General features: G+C 48.3%; 2 protein-coding genes across 6 annotated transcripts in view; both read right to left on the minus strand.

The window, feature by feature from the left end:
* Nucleotides 1–148: 148 nt before the first annotated feature.
* On the minus strand, nucleotides 149–4,132 carry LOC124189841 (exocyst complex component 1-like). Its single transcript, XM_046582318.1, has 15 exons — nucleotides 3,779–4,132; nucleotides 3,617–3,709; nucleotides 3,313–3,517; nucleotides 3,089–3,252; nucleotides 2,799–3,026; nucleotides 2,604–2,736; nucleotides 2,427–2,536; nucleotides 2,092–2,359; nucleotides 1,872–2,023; nucleotides 1,535–1,809; nucleotides 1,254–1,464; nucleotides 1,012–1,165; nucleotides 763–908; nucleotides 509–703; nucleotides 149–453 (listed from the first exon to the last, which is right to left on the minus strand). The coding sequence occupies exons 1-15, from the start codon at nucleotides 3,944–3,946 to the stop codon at nucleotides 301–303; spliced, it is 2,655 nt and encodes an 884-aa protein (XP_046438274.1). The 5' UTR covers nucleotides 3,947–4,132; the 3' UTR covers nucleotides 149–300.
* A 355-nt stretch (nucleotides 4,133–4,487) lies between these two features.
* The window catches only part of LOC124191236 (teneurin-m-like), a 76,892-nt gene continuing 60,799 nt past the window's right edge, over nucleotides 4,488–20,580 (minus strand). For 3 of the 5 annotated variants that reach the window (XM_046584323.1, XM_046584325.1, XM_046584326.1), the window contains 14 exons: nucleotides 18,444–18,920; nucleotides 17,616–17,745; nucleotides 17,198–17,394; nucleotides 14,733–16,772; nucleotides 13,205–13,482; nucleotides 12,894–13,110; nucleotides 12,624–12,818; nucleotides 11,793–12,552; nucleotides 11,462–11,488; nucleotides 11,073–11,289; nucleotides 10,591–11,003; nucleotides 10,335–10,507; nucleotides 6,310–10,257; nucleotides 4,488–6,225 (listed from right to left, as the gene is read on the minus strand). In XM_046584323.1, the coding sequence (XP_046440279.1) occupies nucleotides 5,294–6,225; nucleotides 6,310–10,257; nucleotides 10,335–10,507; nucleotides 10,591–11,003; nucleotides 11,073–11,289; nucleotides 11,462–11,488; nucleotides 11,793–12,552; nucleotides 12,624–12,818; nucleotides 12,894–13,110; nucleotides 13,205–13,482; nucleotides 14,733–16,772; nucleotides 17,198–17,394; nucleotides 17,616–17,745; nucleotides 18,444–18,920 (10,004 nt within the window). In that variant the 3' untranslated portion in view covers nucleotides 4,488–5,293. The remainder of the gene's footprint in view (nucleotides 6,226–6,309; nucleotides 10,258–10,334; nucleotides 10,508–10,590; nucleotides 11,004–11,072; nucleotides 11,290–11,461; nucleotides 11,489–11,792; nucleotides 12,553–12,623; nucleotides 12,819–12,893; nucleotides 13,111–13,204; nucleotides 13,483–14,732; nucleotides 16,773–17,197; nucleotides 17,395–17,615; nucleotides 17,746–18,443; nucleotides 18,921–20,580) is intronic. The other 2 variants (XM_046584327.1, XM_046584324.1) reach the window with 2 other exon arrangements.

A 20,580-nucleotide genomic window follows, 5' to 3' on the forward strand; every position in this document is an offset into this window, starting at 1 on the left:
TGCAGCCCCTGCCACCTGGTTGAATGAAATTTAAATTTAAAAAACTTTGCCTTCATCCTTCATCGATTCACTGATCGAGCATTCAATGCCTTCTCATATATTCGTTCCAGTATTCTACTTTCTTCTCCAAGTCCACGTATATGTTATATATAGATGCGATAACCTGGTAGGTGGTACTTTATTCTTAAAGGGATACGGGATGAACGTATTTTTTATACTGCTTTTGTTCATTCAATATGTATCGCTGTTTAGGAAAATTTTTTGAACATGTAATTTAATTATGTTTCTGAAAATCAAGCATTAGTGAGAGCGTGCTATGTCTGAAAAATATTCAAGAATATCACTCATGGAGAAGTCCAACGTGATGAGCGCACCAGGGTAGCAACGCTGAATCATGTCTTCGAGGGATTTGTATTGACGGATAAATTCTTCTTGCATGGCCCGCCACACAACCTATTAAACAGCATTACATTAAATAATGCTTTATACATTAAAAAAATCAAATAACCTGTAACAGATTTTCTTCATCAGATAGATGTTTTTCCACTTTTTTGTACAGAGATTCGAGACCTTTTTTAACTTCTCTTCCAGGATAAATGGAAATCACTTTTCGTAGTTCTTGTTTACTAAACGCCATTTGGTAGCCAATTTCCGACTCTTTAACTCCTTGCGAAACTTTAGCTTGAACACCATCAAAAAATAACTAGAAAAACAAAAAACAAAATTACTTCACATTTTTAGCACATTAATTAGGTAACCTACATTGAGTTTCTCTAAAGGCCTTCCAAAATATTGTATAACGTATGATTGAAGTGCTTCCTGATATTTTTGCTTTGCTTCTTTCTTCTCGGCTTCCAGGACTGCGATTTTTAGCTGTGACAACAAAGCGTGTAATCGATGAAAATTTTCTATTAAAAAAACAATACAAAATACAAATAGCAATGAATTTCTTTGTTTCTTAGAATTAAACTCTGAATTAAAAGAAAAATGATATAATAATCGTTCAAATACCCATTTTGATCATGTCAGCTGGAGTCCTAGAGTTCTCTATAGAAATCCTTGGCATTACTTCAAACATGGCTCGGACTAAACGTGTGTACCATTTGTCAACATCAACCCGCCGTTCTGAATTCTTGAAAATATTTTCAATTATCACAGAAAATTCCTAGAAATGAAATAAAAGGATGCCGTGGGGAATTCAAAATAAATTCAAAATACAACTAACTTACAAATTTTTAATTTTGTTACTTTACCTCGAAATTAGAAATGAAAGGAAGAATCCCACATTTGGATTTCCTAGGCTGTTTTGAATCTTCAATCGAGCGAAGCTGAGTCATAAAAAACCGATCGAATGCTCGCTTCACGTGCACCAAAGATGAACCAAATGTAACACTGAGGAAGGAACCGGTATCGGTTGCAGACAAGACATGCTGACTAAGTCTCACGAGGACGTACAAAGGTGAGCTAGAAATAATAATAGCGATTAAAAAAAAAGCATTCCAATTTAAAAAGTACAGTATTCTAAATCACTTACAAGCTATCTACTTTCTCATAAGTAGCAAGAAAGCTCACAAGCTCCGGTTCAAGAACAGTAAACAAAACGCTCATCATTTTGCGCACTTCTTCGTTAATGGCTCGTTCTGGGGTTTTGTTACTTGTTGATGATTCATCCGCTTCATGGCCTCCTTGATCCAGTGCAAAAAATGCGACACAAAATTCTTGTTCCACTAGACATACTGGTTCAAGTTCGGCTAGTGCGCATTCAAGCAAGTCTTCTAGGCGTTTTCTTTCATGAATATCAACTTCAACCTGTAATAAACATATTTATCAATACATTTTACACATTTAAAATTTCGTATAGTATATTGTACCGTCCAAAGCTCTCTTTCATTCCCTAACAAATTTTGACTCGGCATTTGTATTGTTCCACTAGGGCTTGCCGCGGCGACATTTGTTCCTGAAGGATTTTTAATAGACAAGGAATGCCTGGTGCCCATGTCTGAACCCGAATCACTTCCACGAACTGCGGTAAACATGTTATAACCAGAAATCACTAAAGGTGGATTCAAATAAAAAATTGCTTCTCCTTACGTTTTTTCTCTCGCAATCCTATCACTTTCGAACGCGCTTCATCAAAGAACTGCCGTAGATCTCTTTCATACAATTTACATATTGATGTAGTGTATACTTCGAGTAGTTTCTCATAGCAGGCATGGTCTGTTGCTTTTAGCCAATGCATTAAGGGAGCATACATTTGTAGTTGAGAATGCAGTTTCCCGTGTTTAGCCAGTGACACTGTTGTTTGCGAAGAGTTTGAACTTCTAGAGCTTTGACTACTGGTTTCTCCAGAATCATTGCTCTAAAAAGAAAACCAAAAAATATTATTGAAGGGAAAAAAAAGCGTAAGTATAAACTGATTTTATTACTAAGTGAATGAAGAGGTTGTTGAGTTGGCGAGTAACTGTGGGTGTAAATTTTGCTCGCCATTTCTCCAACTGCCGTCGCTGATCTTGAACCGCAACCATTTTCTCAAGTCCTTAAGAGTGACGATTAGAGAAATGAGAATAGAATTATTTTATTTTGGTTTCGAAAAATGCAAGTACCTGGTTTTAGTTCAGCATTCATAGCACGTTGAAGAGATTTAGCAGCTATTATAGCGTTTTGAAGGCCTGTAGGACTATTTAAGTCTGGATTGTTCAAAGTTACTTGCTGGGAATGTGGAATATCTAAATGTGCCTGTACCACAAACACATTGATTGTAGATGCGGATAAACGAGGATTGAAAACGGCAGCCTTACGACTAAATTATTGAGTTCCATAAGTAGAAGACGATTGTTACGGTTGGCAGTTTCCAGGGACACATTCTTTTCACCTACTGTTGCCATTGCAACCCGGGCTTGGAGTAGAATGTTTTCATACTTGTCTAACTCGGTTTCAATGGATGCAGCTTCATTTTCGGCTGCTTCGAGAAGGTTCAACAATTGTATGACTTGAGCTTCAGAGCCCATCAAGCTTTGAATATTTGCCTATAGTAGAAATCAGTTCAGTTATGATATTTCAAATGATAGATTTTTATTGCATAAAATACTCCATCAAGTAAAGACAAGTCCTTAGCCAGTTGCTCCATAAACTTTTCTGCATTACTCAAGGCATTATTGGACTGAGATAATAATCGTTCCAGGTCTTTCTCTTCTCTGTCTGTAAGGGCTTGATAATCCTCCTCACCAATGCCTCCATCCATTGGACCACTGACTAGTTTGAATCAAACAGGTGAACAACTTATAAAATGCTTCACAAGTTTCAATTTGATACCTTCATGATCTAATGCTACGGATGTTTCTGGTATCACTGAATCTTCTATGATGCCTGGAGGGATATTAACAAACATTGGACTTTGTTTCGGCAAATACTTTGAACAAAGTTTCCATAAAATGGAAAACAAAAGAAGCCTTTCTTGAACATTAGATGCAGACCAAAGGTATACTTTGTCAAAATGAATGCTGAATTCAGCTGTTTCCTACAAAATAAAAAATTACAATTGTTTTAAGAAGATGACACAACTCTTTGAGGGTCTGCATGGGCAAACCAGACAAATATGAAAACAATTTCTTTATACCTTGTTGCCATCAATACCATCCACAGTTTTGAGCTCTTTCAATGGCCAGCTACTCTTCTTCTTGTAAACATTGTTTTTCTCAGTTTTCTTTACCTGTTTATTGAAAATAATGACAGAATAAAGAACATAATTTGGTGCATGGGAAAATTGAAGTAAGTATACCTTGTATATTACGGCACCGATGCCTTGATCTGCAGTAACTGCAACGCACAAAAAACAAGGAAGTGCCTTCTTTTTCTTGCCAACACTAGTCACATGAGCCAATCCAACTAATCTTTCTTCAGCAGGCGAAAATAATTCTCGCTGCAAACTGTGCCTTAGCGCAGCCATTTTATTAAACGAAGAAGTAACGAGAAAATGTCAATCAATCGTCAATCAATCGGCTAACAATTAGATTCAATAACAATAACGTTGAATCGCCAGCAGGTTGCATACACTATATTATGTCTGCTGTGTTTCGTGACAACTGACAATATTGCAGACGAAGCTGTCCCACCCACCATCTGATGGTGCTGTCCTCTAACAGTGATACGGAGAACTTATGAAGTCAAAGGGTTATTTTTTAAAAAACGCGGAAACTCGCGCGTGCAGCAAACGATCGGATTATTTATTCATAATTTTAATGGGAGGAAGGGGTGGACTATCAGACCGAGGGGCGTGTACAGCAGATCTGGTGACCATAATTATTAATCTCGAATTTTCACTGAGAACTACTCTTGAAATATAACATTATAACATTTATCTTAAACTTGATTTTCTAGATTTTCATTTGTCTCATTTGTTCATTTGTTTTCCTTAACGCTCAACGTGTCGAAAATTTCATTTTGGATATTTTAGCTCAACCGTATTTCTTAAAAAATTCACAAAAGTGTTACAGTACAACAATATGTATTTATATCAGATGCACATAATCATTCAGATTCATGAATTTTTTGTTTTGCATACCGAGATTATTATATACGATAAAGATGTGAATATTATGACACTTGACGCACACAAAAGTTAGGCCCGCCATGTTCAAATAACACACGCACATTTGAAAAAGGAGAATTTTGGCATGTAGAGTCATCAAATCGCACACTCTTCAGAAATAACATATTGCAACAAATGATGCCAATAGAGAAGAGTCCCAAATAAATCTGGCGGTGTGATGTCGACGCATCGCTTCGGTCAAGAAATATCAGAATAATATATGTACACGAAGGAATAACAGAAAAAAAACGTTACAACTCTAAACACAATTCTTAAAGTACAAAAGAAAACAGGATCCAATGTCAGTAGTGATTTCAATATATCTCTTTTACTGGTGGGTGTGTTTGTAATATATAGAAATGGACAGGGAAGGAAAGTAAAAAAAAAGATGAATAAACCATCAAATATGTCGAAGAATGTTTCTACTCGGATTCCATCTCGATATTTGATTATCACATGAGACGGTGATGACTACGCTTCATTTTTCGGCTCGAGCAGTTTTTTGTTTTTCTTTTCCTGGTGACGTAAAAATACAGCGCAAATGATTCCGTCAAAGATTACAAATTAGAATGACAGAGCACCGTAATCATAATCAGATTTTTTTGTTATTTTTGTTATTTTTTTTTTTTTACAAAGCACAATATTTTTTAGTTTCGAAGTACGATCATGGGTTTGGTGGATTAATTATAAAACCCTGTTTTTTTTTCAGTGTTGCCCCCGTCTTTGTTGGCGTGACGACAAGCGATGGCTCTTGCGCCGTTTTCGCTTGGTGTCGTCTCTCCGGAAAATAATGTTGCTGGCATCATCGGCCAATTGCGGGTAGTCGTAGATGCTGTGCAAATCCGAGCCGACAAAGCCGTCGACTCTTCCGTTGGTCATCAGCTCCACCCTTTCTTCAACGCTCCAGTCCACCTGCTGGCCGGGCAATCCGCTTTCCACCAACTGTTTCTCGCGCAGCCAAGCGACTTCAACCGCTCGCCGATGAGACGACCGGAGTATTCGCTGTCTAGCCGCTTCCACTTCGACACCGTAGCTGATGCTGACGGATAGATCCGCATTGGCCAATCGCAATTCAGACCCGCCTCCTTGTTCCGTCGGGTTTTCAACGAGCGTGATGTTGAACTGGCCACTCAAACGCTTCAAATCTTCCTGGTCGTCGCGCAATTTCGCCAGACTTTCCTTGACAAAGTAGAAGATTTCCTGTTGGCCCATTCCCGTGCGGATGTCTAACCAGTGGGTGGTGGAACTGTCGCCCAGGACCGAACCCAACACGTCTTGCAATATGCCACCGCTGCTGCCCTGCGAGTCGGGCAACAAAGTGACAGACACGCGACCACCCACCCGCGAGAGGAGGATACCTTCACCCAAGGCCGGCTTCCGGTAAGCGATACTGGGCAGGGGGTTCCGTCTAAGCTCGCCTCCTGACCGCAGCTTGGGAGGCGGCACAAAACTGAGAACGGAAAATCCTTTTTGCACGTTTTCAGTCAGACAGCGTAAGCCGGAAATGACTCCAAAGTGTCCAACGGCATTCTTCGTGTCCGTTTCAGATACTTGACTGAACACGGCCGCCGAACTGTATTCCGCACCGACAATGTTGTTCCACGAATAGCCAAATAGTTGCAGCCAGTCATCCAGACCTGAAAGTGATCAATCAAGTCGATTGGTTAGAATAAATTTCCAACGAAACTTTGATTTAAAATAAAAAGAGATTTGAATATTACTTGTCATGTAGCGGGGCTCTGTGTCGATGCTGATTGGATCGTTGCCACGGAATCGGTAGACGAAAATGTCCTGGGGATTCTTCAACCGCGAAACGAGATGCTCCCACTCGGGCGTGAGCCACTGAGCGATGGAAGGATCGTAAACTCGGCCGCCAAAATGAATCATTCCGGTGTGCGGGCTGAGGATTCCGCCTCGGAAATCCACGCCGATGTAGACGGTGGATTCCGTGTCGAGGACAGTCGATCCGAACGGCGTCCGCTCCGTCAACTTGATCACGGAGCCGTGAACGTTGAACACGACCAAAGGCGTGCCCGTTTCATCGCTGGCAACGTACCAGCGCTGCTCCGGTGATTCGACGGCAATCAAATGATCGTTGACGTCGTAGTACATTCTCAATGTCCGGCTCTCCTTGGGCCAGTGCAAGAGCGTCAACAGCTGGGGCTTGAGCGGATTGGTGTAGAAGAACTGGGTCACGTTGCCTTTGTCGTCGCGCCAAACCGACAGACGACCGCGGTAGTCGTAATTGTACCAGACGCGGAACTTGGAGCTGCCGGTCTCGCTGCTGGCGTACGACAATTGCCCGCGGTCGTTGTAAGCCAATTTCAGAGCGCCGCGACGGACGACAAAGCCACGGGAATCGTAGGCGACCGTTTGCCCTTCGCCGAAGGAACTGACACGATCGCCAGCGTCGTAGACCAAACTGATTTTCGCTTGTTCTCCGTTGGACATTGTCAAAATGTTGCCGTTGTCGTCGTAAGTGTAGGCGTAGCTCCTTCCTCCGACTCCGGCCAGGGATCCGGCGGAAGAAAATCCTTGCGATTGATGCTGGACTTGGAGCAATCCACCCTCGGCGTTGTACGTCACGTTGTAGCTCATGAGCTTTTGACCGATGGTGATCCGGCGGTGGTGCACTCGTCCTCTGACGTCAAAGTCCAGCTCGAATTTGAATGCGTCGTAGCCCTTGATGTTGATGAGGGCCATGGCGGTGCGTCCGTGTTGATCGCGGTCGGAAATGCGGAAGTAGTGCTTGGTCGAGTCCTGGATGACGGTGCGGTTGAAGGCGTTGCGGTAGACGCGCAGGTCGTTGACGCCCTCCAGCAAGCCCAGATTCTGGTTGTAGGAGAAGGCGTGCGGCGGGAGTTCGCGGCCGTTGAGTTCCGTTTCGATCAAAGCCAGACGCCCGTTACCGTCGTACTTGCATCGAGTCCGGGCGTTGTCCAGTCCCGTTTTACTGCCGAATTTCGTCCGCTCTTCCTTGACCAGACCGCCGTGGTATTTGAATTCGTTGCGGACTTCGTAACCGGGCCGCTCTTTCACTTCGGCCGTCTTCAATAGACCCGTGTCGCTGTAATAGTCCAGCGATGTCTCCGCCACGCCGGATATGATTTTCGAGAGTCGAGATTCGTCGTCGTAGAGGTAGACGATCCGGGCTCCGACTGGGTACAATTTGGACTGGACGCGTCCCTGGTCGTCCAACAGGAGCTGGAAGGGCTGGCGACTGGCGGGCGAGTGGTACAGGAATTTCGTTCCGCCCGGAACCATTTGCAAGCCGAACGAGTGGATGTGGCCTCGAGGAGTCGTGACCGACTGCAGGGCGCCGATATTGTTGTGATGGAGGAGGAAAGTGTGGCCGCGCTCGGTGGTGAATTGCGACGGAAGAGTGGCGAAAGCATCGCGGAATGAGTAAATCAGTTTGTTGCCGTCCGCGAAAACCACTTCCGCCAAACGGCCGGATCTGTCGTAGTTGTACGACTCGGAGAGATCGCCTTGTCTCCACATGGCCAGCTGGCCGAATCGATCGTAGCTCACTTCGACTCCGGCAAAGGAAGAAGATCGACCCGGTGTCCAGCTGATGGGTCTCGACATGTCGTCGTAGGTGATGTTGAGCAGCTCGACGGCCCTGTCTTCCATGAAGATGGCCTCGCTCAAACTCTCCTTGTCGTACTCGACGGTGAGCAGGTTTTCGCCGTTGACGCGCATTCTCTTGCCCAGCTGGACGAAATCTTTCTTCTCCGCCCGGCGGCGGCGAACAAAGTAACGCCACTCGAGCCGACTGACTAGTTCGCCGCCAATCTCCACTTTCTGCTTGGCCGGAACGGGGAAAGTTTCGGCCAGGGAAGAGTCGGATTCGCCCAAAACGGCTCCGTACGGACTGGTCTCGGTGGCCGTCAGGTGGCCGAAAGGAGTCAGAATCACCACACTCCTGTCCGGTTGCATGGAGACGACCTCTTCGGCCTGTCCAATTTTCTTGCTGACGGACCAGCCCGGCTTGATGAAGTAGACGACCGGACTGCGGCTGCCGTGGACGACTTGAACGGAGGCGCCTTTGAGGCTCAGATCAAAAGTCAATTTGATAACTTCGCCGGTAGGAGAGATGGCCGAGATGAGACGGCCGTTGTCGTCGTACTGGTAGGAAACGCTTTGACCGCGGCCGGAATCAGCCCGTGACTTGAGCAGTCCAGTGGAGCCGTGATAGTCAAACGTGACGTTTCGTCCTTCGGGCGTCGAAAATTCCTGCAGGAGTCGAGTTCGTGACATCCGTAGACGGCACTTGTGTCCGCGCGTGTTTTCAATGGACGTCACTTGATTGGAATAGTCTCGCAGCAAAAAGATCTTGTTTCCGGCAGAGTCGGTGACAGTGCTGACCTTTCCGTTGCTGGTGTTGACGTTGTAGCCGAACAGGTAGATATTCCGTCCCGTCACCATGCTCTTGGTGGCAACGTGCTGGCCGAATCGATTGAAAACGTAAATCTCTTGCGTCTCCGGCGAGTAAATATCAAAGGTGGTCGTGCTGGAAGTTCCCGTTTCAGTCGGCAGGCTGGACGTGACGGCCCTCAAGCGGTAGTTGGCTTGATCGCAAATGTGCAGGACGCCGTCCGGCGAAACGGCGATGGCCGAAATGGTGTTGAAACGCGAGGCCGTCGCCAAGTGACGCTCCTCGTCGTAGCAATTGCAACCAGAGTCCAGGCAATTGCATTTGGATTCGGCTCCGGCGACGGTGATAATCCGTCCGTCGGTTCCGATCCTGCGGACGCGATTGATTCGTTGCGAGTCGCTTTCCGCCACGTAGAGGTCGCCGTTGGGTCCGAATGCCAAACTTTGCGGCATCACCAGACCGGCCTGAGTGGCAAGATCAACGGAATCCGACGTCGGACTGGCCGGGCAGTGAAGTGGTTTACCGGCGACGATCTTCATCCGACCATCGCTGGTCAAACGGACAATCATATGGTCGTCGATGATGTGAAGGGCACCGTCGAGAGGATCGATGGCGATTTCGGTTGGCCAGCGGAGTCGGACCTCTCCGAGCGGAAGAGTTCCCTCGCACGGCATCGGGTTCCAGTGTGTCCGGTGTTGGTGGTTGCCGACAATGGTGCTGATGAGTCCGTCCTTGTCAACAGCCCGGATGTTGGTTCCGTCGGCGAAGTAGACAGTTCCATCGGCCGCAACGGCTACGCCTTTCGGGTAGGCCAATTTGGCTTCACGAGCCAAACCGCCGTCGCCGCAGTTGAATTCATCGCCAGGTAAGCAACGCTCGCCGGATCCGATAATCGGCTCCCAGTTGCGTTCGGGATCGTTGTAGTCGTTCATGTTGCGAACGCGGATGATTTGGTGAGCCTCGGGATCGGACAAGTACAGGACATTGTCGACGGGGCTCAACGCCATGTGGTAGCGGTAGGAAACTCTGGTGGCGTTGAGCCGCAACAGCGTCTTGACGTTTCCGTCGGTCCCGATCCGTCGAATGAGATTGAAATCACCGACGTAGATGGAGCCGTCGGGTGAGGCCGTCAGGGCCACAGGTGCCAGGACGCGCTGCTTGACAGCCGGGCCTTCGCAAGCTGCACTGGAGCATTCCAGCGGTCGCTGGTGTCCATCGCCCATAACGGTGCGCAAGACTTCCGGCCTGTAGCGTAGGTACATGTTGCTTCCGTCTCCCTTTTGGAGAATGCCTGGTGGAACAGAAAACAAACAAATCAAATCCATCAGCTGCAATTCAGTTAGAAAGTCGAAATGTCAAAATGTTTACCTTCGTGGAAGTTGTAACGATGATGGATGTCGAGATTCCATCCGCCAATGTCCGAGATGCTCATGTCGTGTCCGCTCAGTTTGGTGGTTTGCACTTCCCACAAGACATCCGGGCAGGTGGTGTACTCGTAACCAACTTTGACGGTGGCCGTCGTCACTCCGTAAACACGTTGCCTGAGGAAAACAAAAAAAAAGGTTTTTTTTTTTAGTCTTCCGGAATCAATTTCGTTTGAAAAAAATAGAAAGTGAAATTATACCTGTAGACGTTAAAGCGATTCCAGGCGTAAGTATATTTGATTCCGGGATCGGCTTCAAATAGTTTCTCGAATAGGACGCCTTCTATGGTAATCCGCAAATGGATTCGGCTGAGTGATTGCGGAATAATGTCCGGAGTCAACTGCAATTGAATGGTGGAAAGATAGCCGGCGCTTCGTGAACTGTGATAGACCAAATGGGCGCCAGTGCCGGGCACTTCGAGGCTCTCCTGAACAACTTGCGACTCGGCCAAAATGGCGCTCTGAGCCGGACAGGAGCCTTGGAATCCGTGCTTCCAGGTAGCTAAAACAACCGGTCGCATGGCGTCAAAGTCGTGGGCTTCGCACAGAACACTAACGGCCGGTGCGGGCGGAACGTCCTCGGTTTTCATGGCCACTACGTCCAAAATGATGACCTATGGAACAAGATGATTCATTTAAATGTTTTGGGGTTTTAGATTTGTTTTTCAGTTAATAAATTTTACCTCATTCCAGGGTACGTTGACGGTGCGGGATGTTGGGCGGAAGGGAGTTCGTCCGAAATGAATGACGACTGATCCACCTCCGTTGACCATTAAATCAAACCATCCGTCGTCTCGGGTCAGAGTGAAACCTTCCAGCGGATTGCTGCTGCTGACTCGGACACCGAAAAGTCCCAATCCGCTAGCAGCCACCACTTTACCTCGCACAACTGCAGATCGGCTGTTAAAGAAATAAAAATAATCCCGTTAACATTCGAATTTCTACGGTCGTTGAAAGATGAGAAAATAGAAGCCGTTGAACTAACGATGACAATCTACAATCTACGTTAAGATTAAGACACTAAATAAGACCATAAACCATGCTATTAAAGATGTCACATGCTGTACTGTACCTCGAGTTGAAGTGACTCCAGAACATACTGAGAGCATGGAGAAAAATAGACAAAGGAAGATAACGATAAAGCCTCGTGATTAGTTCAATTAGTTGTGCACCATCGTAAGCGTTTTGTGTTAGTTTTTACTACCATACCCCCAGATATAAGCACAAATAAAAGGGTATATAGTGTATAGCGAAAAGGTTATGAAAATAATAAACAAAACATCCGGAAAGGAATTGCGCTCGATAAAACCCCGGATATTAAAAAGGTTGAGTGTTATTTATTATACAAGACATGAAAATGTCTTGTCAGACAGATCAGTCGAGTAGTGTCTTTCTTCATTTACCTCTCATTGAAGGCATCCTGTTTGGCGTAACTTTGAAGACTTCCTTCTTCGATGAGGAACTTCATGCGCTCGTAGAAGGAAGCCGTGACGGCCGGCGGTTGTTTGCGCAACAGGATGTCGATGGGCTTGGGGGCCGTGACGCAGAACGGAGATTTCTTGCAGTGGCGCGTGGCGCAACAGTCAGAGTCCTCGCAGTCCAGCAGGCCGTCCTTGTCGTTGTCTTTGCCGTCGTCGCATTCCAGCTCGAGGGGGATGCTGCAATCCGGTCCTTCCCAGCCTTTGTCGCAGCGGCAGCTCCAGCCGCCGCTTCCTTCCGTCGACTTGCACTGGCCTCGCTTGGAGCAATCGCGCGGGCAGCCCTCCAGAGTGCAGTGCTTGCCGTTCCAGCCCGTGACGCAGAGGCAGGTGCCGTTCTTGCACTGGCCGTGCTCGTTGCACCGGGAATCGCAGAGCCGCTCCTGGCAGAACTCGCCGGCCCATCCGGGGTCGCAAACGCAGGCGCTGGCCTCGCACCTCCCGTGTCCGCCGCAGTTGATGCCGCAAGCCGATTTGGAGCAATCGTCACCGGTCCAGCCGCTGTTGCAAACGCATTTGTGCAGCTCCAAACTGAAAGCGCCTTGGGTGCCGGAGCAGTCGGGCAGGCACTGCATGGCGTCGCTGTCCACAAGGGCGCAATCTGGGCCCTTCCAGCCTTTCTTGCACAGGCAGGTCCCGTCAACGCAGAATCCGTGGTCGGAGCAGGTCGGATGAGGGCAATCGACTGTTGATCAATGAAATAATTTATTCATTCCGGATGGACGGAAATCATTCGAAATAAATTTCAAAAATTACCAATATCGCAGAATTCGCCCTTAAAGCCACGTCCGCAGAGGCATTTGCCGCCGGAACATTTGCCATGGCCGGAGCAATCCGGCACTTCGCATTCGTCGTGTTTCAAACTGCATTCGCGACCTTTCCATCCTGGATTGCACTGGCATTGGCCGTTGATGTAGTCACCTCGTCCGCTGCACAGGACCGGGCAGACACCTTTGAACACAATAAGTCGATTAGAATTAAAAATAAATCATCTAATACCCAAATAAAGAAAAAATAAAGACTTACTCTCGCTGCAATCATCTCCGCCGAAACCGGATTTGCACTGGCATCGTCCCAAAATGCATTCGCCGTTGCCGTTGCATCCGCGCGGGCAGCTTAGAGTCATGTCACGAGCCAGAGAGATGAGACAGGTGGCCTCCTGCGGGTCGCCGTCATCGTTGTAAAGCGAAACGAACCAATGGCCCGGCTCCATGTAGTGCAGGACCTCCTTCTGGACCAGCGACTATGTCATAAAAAAAAGAAAAAAGAGAAAAGAGCCAAAATGGCGCACGTCAAGGAACAGCACAACTCAAATTGTACATTTGACAGTCCATTACCGTTGAGGCTCGCCGGGAGCGGCTCTTGTAGCCGCTGATGATGTGAAGCATGTCGTAGTGGGTGTGCGTGGGCAGGGCGTTGCGTCGTCCGTAGAGTCCCAGACTGGCGCTGCGCGGTAGACCGAGCTCGAATCGGACGTAAGCCGCTTCCGAATGGTAAAACTGCATGTTCCAGTAGCTGTACGGCGGTATGACGTTGGATATCTTGTCACCCAGCGTCACCTGGGCAAACGTCGTCCCGTCCGGTGGGAAACTTCGAGCCGGAAACGTGTTGCTACCTGCCATTTCCACGAAGCAAATCACACAGAAAAAAAACAAAAAAAAAAAAAATGAAATTATAAATTATAATTACATTAAAATTTCTTTTTTTCTTTGCGCGCCGGTTTGGTGTTTGTTTGTTTATTTTTTGGGGGACAAGGAGAGCCAAAAGAAGGAGCCCACTCCTCTCCCACACACAATGGAAAATGAAAAAGAGATCGTGCGTTTCCGGTGAGGAGAGAGGATGAATATTTGGAGTGTTTGTGCACGGATGGAGGAGCGGAGATAATATAAGAGAGAGAGGAAATAAAAAAAGTCATTTGGTTGCGTTTGAAAAAAGCCGCGAAAGAAACAAAAAACCCACCAAGATGGAAAGAATAAATAGACAAGCCAAAGACAGATAGCCCATCAGCCAGTATTATATAGCGCGCGAAAGTCAGTCTCTCTCTATTTATCTGATCAGAATCAAAATAAGAAGAATTCCAGCTAGTGTGAGAGAGTAGTAGTAGTAGATGTGCGGAATAGCATCAAAAGTAACAGTCGAAGAGAGCGAGAGCGAGAGAGAGAGAGAGAGAAGAGCAGAAGCGACGGAGCGATTCATTTACAATCAACGTCGTCTCCATATAGACATTGCAATCTGGCCGGAGAGACAGAGAAGCCCTTGCTGCTGCTGCTGCTGGTCGAGTTACACATACAAACGAACCAGCGATACGGAAACGGTTCCGTGTACTGTGCAAATAGAAGCCGACACGCCCCTCACACCCAACAACACACGGACGGAAAAAAAGAGTCTAAGGAGATGGATGGATGGAAGAGAGCCAGAAAGTTTAGGAGTAAGTAAAGATAGAAGAAGAAGACAAATATTTGGCCGGGCAAAATATCAAAGTGTTGAGATATCTCTCTCTCTCTCACAACACAACACAACACACACGGACAAAACACGTACACAAGGAAAAAGCTAGCGAAGAGCATTCAAACTCTTTTGGTTTTTGGAAATGGGTTTCCCATAAGCGCAAGGGGCGCCGGGCGGAATTTCGACAGCCGTGCGGAGCCGATCATTTGTGTGTGATATAGCCCCCGTTCCAATTCTTTGTTTGCGGAATTGAAAAATAGCAGCAGCCAGATTCCCCACCCTACATATTATAGCGGTTTTATTTTTATTTTATTTTTCTCTCTCTCGCTCGTTTTGAAAAAGAAAAAAAAATCCCCCAGGCGGAGCAGAGCAGATAGCCCCACAGTCAGTGCCATTGAAATCCTCTCCTCCCCTCACCTTCTAGGATCAATATCGGAGGGATCATCTTAGTGGTGGTGGTGGCAGTCGTTGTTGTTGGTGTCGGAGTGGTTGTGGCTTCCGTCGTTGTGGTCGGCATTGCCGTAGTGGTGGTAGTCAAGGCTTCCGTCCTGACGCAGGCCGGCAGAGGAGGAGGAGGAGGAGGAGGAGTAGGACAGCTGAGCGGGACAGGGTCGGGGATTGATTGGGGAGTGGTCAAGACGGAAGTCGGAATCGAATCAACAGCAGCAGCATCAGAATCAGTCGAGGGAGTAGTGAGAGCGTCAGCAAAAGGGCATTGACAATCGCATCCGGCGTAGTCGGCCGGGGAGGCAGCAGCAGCAGCAGCAGCAGCAGCAGCAGTAACAGCAGTGGCTGTGGATTCTGTTGGAGTCAAGAAATCTGACTGGACGACAGGTCCGCGATAGCTGATGACGTCCGGCGGCAACCAGGGTGACAATAGTTCTTCGGAAATGTTGCCCGCCAGGCTGCTGACTGATAGGAGCGACTGGGAGGAGGAGTCTCTGACAACGCCATTAGCATCGCCGTCGGCGGCTGCCAGCCAAGGACGGGCCGGGGGCACAATCACCGGCGGCGGCCAAGTGCCGTTGACGGCTGGATCCGGCTCAATTTCATCGCCGTCCGGCGGAAGAGTGTCGTTAGTGCCGTTCAACGGCTGCGACGAGACATTAGCATCGAGGATGGGGAGAGTCGATCCGGCGGCTGCTGCCTCCTCCTCCTTCTCCTGCGCCGACGACGACGATAATCTGGGGACGTCATCATTTTGAGACGGGCCGATCGTGCCGACTGCTGCTGGTTCCCGGCCCGGCGGAGGTGGTTGGGAAAGAAGCTTAAAGTCGTCTTCTTCGTCGTCACCGCCGCCGCCGCTTGATGGATGAGACGAGCTGTCGGCGATGACATCCACCGCGGAATTGGATGTTGTTTTATTCATAAGAGGCTCCTCTGCTGGCTCCTCTTGGCGTCGCAGCTGCGACCCTGCCACCACCGGAATTACCGCCGGCAAAGGATCCAGCTGAACGATTTCGACGACGTGATCGTCGTACGCGAATTCCGTCGACGCCCGACCCTCACCCTCACCGTCGTCCTCCTCGTCTTCTTCTCCGGTCAGCAACAACAAATGCTGCCCGGCAGAGGTCTGACTGCCGTTGAATGATGCAGCATCCGATCTGGCCGGTGAAGGCTGCCGCCCCGTTGAATCTTTCGGTTGCTGTTGCTGGGCTGGATGGATTTGGGGCTTGGCAGGGGAGGTCGACGGGAGGAGAATGAGCGATTCGGCCACGGCCATCTCCTCGGCCGGAACCAAGTCATCAACAAAACGCTCCTCCACTCTGGCCGGATTGGCTTCTTTCGTCTCGCCCAGCAGCTCGACCGTGACGATTTTGCCTCCCGTTTTCTTGGTGGCGACAATGGCCGCCACCGTTTCTTTGTCATCGCCGCTGCTTTCGAAAGACTCGGCCTCTTCCGCCGACGGCCCATCTTCCTGCTGGCCTCTCTGCCGAGGCCGTTCCGACGGCGGCTGGTCGGCGGCCATCATCCGCTGCTCTTGGGCGATCCAGTCGCGCAGCATTTCCCAGATGAGCTCGTCGTCGTCATGATCGTCTTGATCGTCTGGCGATTGTTTGCTGGCCGCTGCCGCTTGCCCAGCCGCCGGAAGATTCCGTTTCATCCGCTGACTGTGCAAGGATCGGAGGGGAGAGAAAGGAGGAGGAACAATTGGACGGACATTGTCGCCGACGGGCAGAAGAATTGGGGAATAACGATGGCGACGCCGCCGACTGAAACTCACGAGACGAGCCAGCCGGACAAGTTGGCTTTGTTCTTGCTGGGAAAGACGGACAAGGAGAGAGGCTAAGTCGTTATTACCTCCGAGGGTGTTGCTTCCGCCGCCTCCGCCGCCGCTGCTGCCGTTGACATTCTCGCCGCCCGTCATCGTGTAACCGTTACCGTCGCCGCTGCCACCTTCCCCGATGACAGCGTGAGATTTGGCCGGCTGCGGTGGCCAGTTGACAAAGTGGGCCGCTACATCAAGTCAGAAAAAGAAAAAAATGTATTAAGACGAACGCCAATAGGTCAAAACGGGACCATCGATCGCCCGTTGGGGTTTCTTGTTTTCTTTCATTTCGTCGGGATCTAAACCGGAATGGCACGGACGACCAAAAACCAACAAAACAATCCGGATGGAAAGAATCAAAGAAAAATAAAAAGAAAAGAAATTGACGATTCAATGCACAGCGGAAAGGAAAAAAGTTATACGGAGGCCTCCGACTAACGACCTAATCCCGTCGGGAGGGTTCAGGACCGATCCTTAACGGACGGACGGATTGTTTGTTTGTTTTTCCCAATAGAAAAGAAAAGAAAACAACAAAACGATGGAATTGGTTTGATTGTTTTTTGTTTCCTTTTTGAACGAAAAGATGATGGGCACTGCTGGTGGGACAGTGTACCTGTTAGATAAGCGACGGCGGCGGCCAGGACGGCCGAAGTCAACATCAACAAGATGGCCGTGCACTTCCAGGAACATCGCGACGAGAAGCTGAGACTCTTCCGCAGGGCTCCCACTCCGCCCATGTTTCGGTTGTGTGGGCTAGTCGGACTGAAGAGGCTCGACTGCGGGCGGACGCCGGACATTCTCAGCAAACACCTACAGACAGAGAGAGACGGGCGTCGTCGTCATCACATCATCAAACAAACAAACACACAAATGGATCGCATTTATTTGTGATGGTGGTGGGGGGGGGGGGAGGCAACGGAAGAAAAATGGCGGGCAGGAGATGGAGGTGGGTTGGGTGCTTGGGTTGTAGGATATAGGACGGACGGGATGATGGATTCGATGGGAAAGCAATTGGAACAAGCGGCCATTACCGGTCGGGTTGTTGTTGCTGCTGCTGCTGCTGCTGTTGTAGTAGTTGCTGCTGTTTCATGTCGTTATTACTCTTGGTGGGACTGCCGGCCAAATTGTGTTTGTAGTCCAGCGTCGAGCTCTTGGGCAGGTCTGTCAAGTTGGTAATCGAATCCCGGCCAGCCAGCGAGAGAGAGAGAGAGAATAAGGGAGACAAAAGAATAAAGGACGACATTAGAAAGACATTAGTGATGGAGCGACACACACACGGGCCAGTCTGTTATTTCTCTCGACCCGACGTCATTTAAATGATGCACCACATGGAAGTGGGCAGGGCCGGGAATTTCGTTTTTTTTCTTCTCTTCTCTCCCCCACCCCGTCCGGTATTGTGTGGCGTTACTTGACGACGTCAACGCTTTGCCGAAAACCGGACTCGGCCGTAAAAACGGAACGGCATCGAGCGAACAATAAACCACCAAACAACGGATGAAGAGAGAGAGAGAGAAACGGGCCAATGAATACTACCCGCAATAAAACGACGACGACGACGACAACAACAACATAACCGGGAATAATAATATATATATCTAGGCCAGCAGGAGCACTACGAAACGGTTCTACTAGGCAAAGAGCCAACAGCAGAGCTGGGCAAAGAAAAACACGTTATTGCCTGGCACCCCCGTTTTTATCGGGTCCGTTTCATCCACCCGTTCTTCTTCTTATAATGCGCAAAATGGAGAAGACAACAACCGCAAAACAACAAAACAACCTAAAGAGTTTGGCGCTGCGGAATAGAAACCAAAAAATAAAGGTGCGGAAAAAGACAAAAATAGGATCACGCGTTTGATTACCGGCCGGGATAAACTTGGAGCCGGACGGGGCCTGTTTGAGTAGAGTTGTGGGATCGCTGTCCAGCATGTCGTTGTCCATGACATCTTTTGTGCTGAAGCTGTTATTGGCGACGTGGTGCGGATGCTGGACGCCGTAGCTGCTGAGATGCGGATGGATGGGATGATGAGGCGGCGTGGGCGGCAGTTGGTAGTGCGGCACGTGCTGGGCCATCATCATTCCGCCGCCGCCGCCGCCACGGTGCGGGTACGTCGATCCGGTTGACGACGACACCAAAGTCGTCAGGCCCGTCGACGACGGACCGTGACCACCGCCGCCGCCCATTTGGCGGCCGTTGAGGCGGCCCATACTGCTGCTGCTGTTGGTACCTCGCGACGGAGGCGTCTGGTACTGTTGTTGCTGTTGTTGCACGCTAATGTGATCATCCACTTCGCGGTCCAATTCGTCTTCCTCGTCGTCGTCCAGCACCAAAAGTCCAACTGAATAAATTTCGACACAAAAAGGAAAAAAGAAAAACGTCAGAAACTGATGAAAAGTTGTTTTTTTCTTTCCCCCCTTTTTATTTCGTTATTTCCGTCCGGAATTTATGAGCAAACCGGATGTGTCCTTGCTCCTTTTTTTTTTTTTTTTATTTGGGAGGATGTATCGCCGTAGGGGACGGATCGATAAATCTACCCCGGGGGACTCTGATCTACGCGCAACTGAATATCGCGATGATATTTTCGCCAACTTTGATGCGCTTATCATTCCGCGAATCCTTTCCAGCACAGTCTGAGAGACAACACCAAGGAGACGATGTGTAGTGGATGGATGGAATACTTCATGTCATTAAAGGGCCTCATTACGTAGGGGAGGATCCTTCAACCGATCCCAACATTGAACCTGGACGAAACCTGGTGGAACTCAACTCGGGACGGGCGGGATTGGACTTGACATTGGCGGCCATCCGGGCGAATCAAACCGGACCTCACGGCCCCATTGAAACAGCTGCTCTCTTAATTATTAGACAAACAGAACCCGTCCGAAAAAGGGGGAAGAAACAAAACCGAAAAAGAGACTCGACTTTTCCAACTTGAGGGATGGCTGGCGGCCGCATCACTTTTCATGTAAAGGAGCGGATCGATCCTCATCCCTTTCGGCTGATGATCCCCCCTAGTCCGGGTGAAAACCTTGAGCGGGCGTGAGTTGGTGTCCCGATGGGTCTTGACTATCATTTCTATTCGCCACTGTGGATCTCTCAATGAGTTGGGTGGGGTCTACGCTAAAAGTGAACAGTGCGTGTCCAGTTTCCTAAGGAGGGATCAATCCCATATTTCCCGAGGAGGATTTCCTTGTTGATCAGGGAAGGGAAGAAGAAAAAATAAAGAAAAAACCAAAAAATTGGTAGACGACGAGCGACGACGACGCCAAGGCGTTTGGAAGCTGAGAAAATCCATAGCGAATAAGCAGAAGCAGAAGAAGAAGAAGAAGAAGAAGAGGCGGACGAACAAGAAAGCGTGGGAGAGTGCGCAGCAGGAGAGCTGCGACTGGTGCTTATTTGAAAGGCGTGGATTTGACACTGTCAAAGTATTAAGGGAGGCGACGCGTGCAATGGAAGAAGCCCATCTCATTCTTCTTCTTTCTCTAGCAAAAGGTGCAAACAAAAAGCAGAAAAAATGGGCCAAACCAAACAACTTGGAAAGAAAAAAAGAAAAACTTTTTCTTTTTTTTTTTCTTTTTTTACCTTTTCAAAAAATATAAAACGAAAAAAAGGAAAAAAGTCGAAGAAATCAATAGCGGTCAAAACTTAAAAAAACGCGGAGGAGGCGTTGCTCACCCCCCAAAACTTTTCGGAAGAGAACCGCCGAGTTCAAGTTTTGTTGAAAAACGTCCACCGCGCGGACTATTGACTCAGGCTATTTGGCAGTTTCATTTTCCACGTACTTTTATTTTCCTCTTCTGCTGTTGGGGAGTTGCTCAGAAATGGAAAACAGCTAATAAATAGAGCTGACTCTCCCCCATCGCCAAAACCCGACCAACAGTTGAACAAGTTGGAGAGGACCCTCGACCCTGTGTGAGCTTGTCGCCAGGAGTAGTCAGAAAAAACCGTGAGAGTAGCTGTGAGCTGAGAAAATATCCAGCTCTATACACACTAGATAT

The sequence above is a fragment of the Daphnia pulex genome, chromosome 3, assembly GCF_021134715.1.
Source record: "Daphnia pulex isolate KAP4 chromosome 3, ASM2113471v1".
NCBI classification, from domain to species: domain Eukaryota; kingdom Metazoa; phylum Arthropoda; class Branchiopoda; order Diplostraca; family Daphniidae; genus Daphnia; species Daphnia pulex.

Coding starts and splice junctions, on each gene's coding strand:
- LOC124189841 (XM_046582318.1), bottom strand. CDS start 3,946: ATGGCTGCGCTAAGGCACAGTTTGCAGCGAGAATTATTTTCGCCTGCT. Junction 3,253..3,312: donor CGTAGCATTAGATCATGAAG/GTATCAAATTGA, acceptor GATTCAAACTAG/TCAGTGGTCCAATGGATGGA. Junction 2,537..2,603: donor GAATGCTGAACTAAAACCAG/GTACTTGCATTT, acceptor GTCACTCTTAAG/GACTTGAGAAAATGGTTGCG.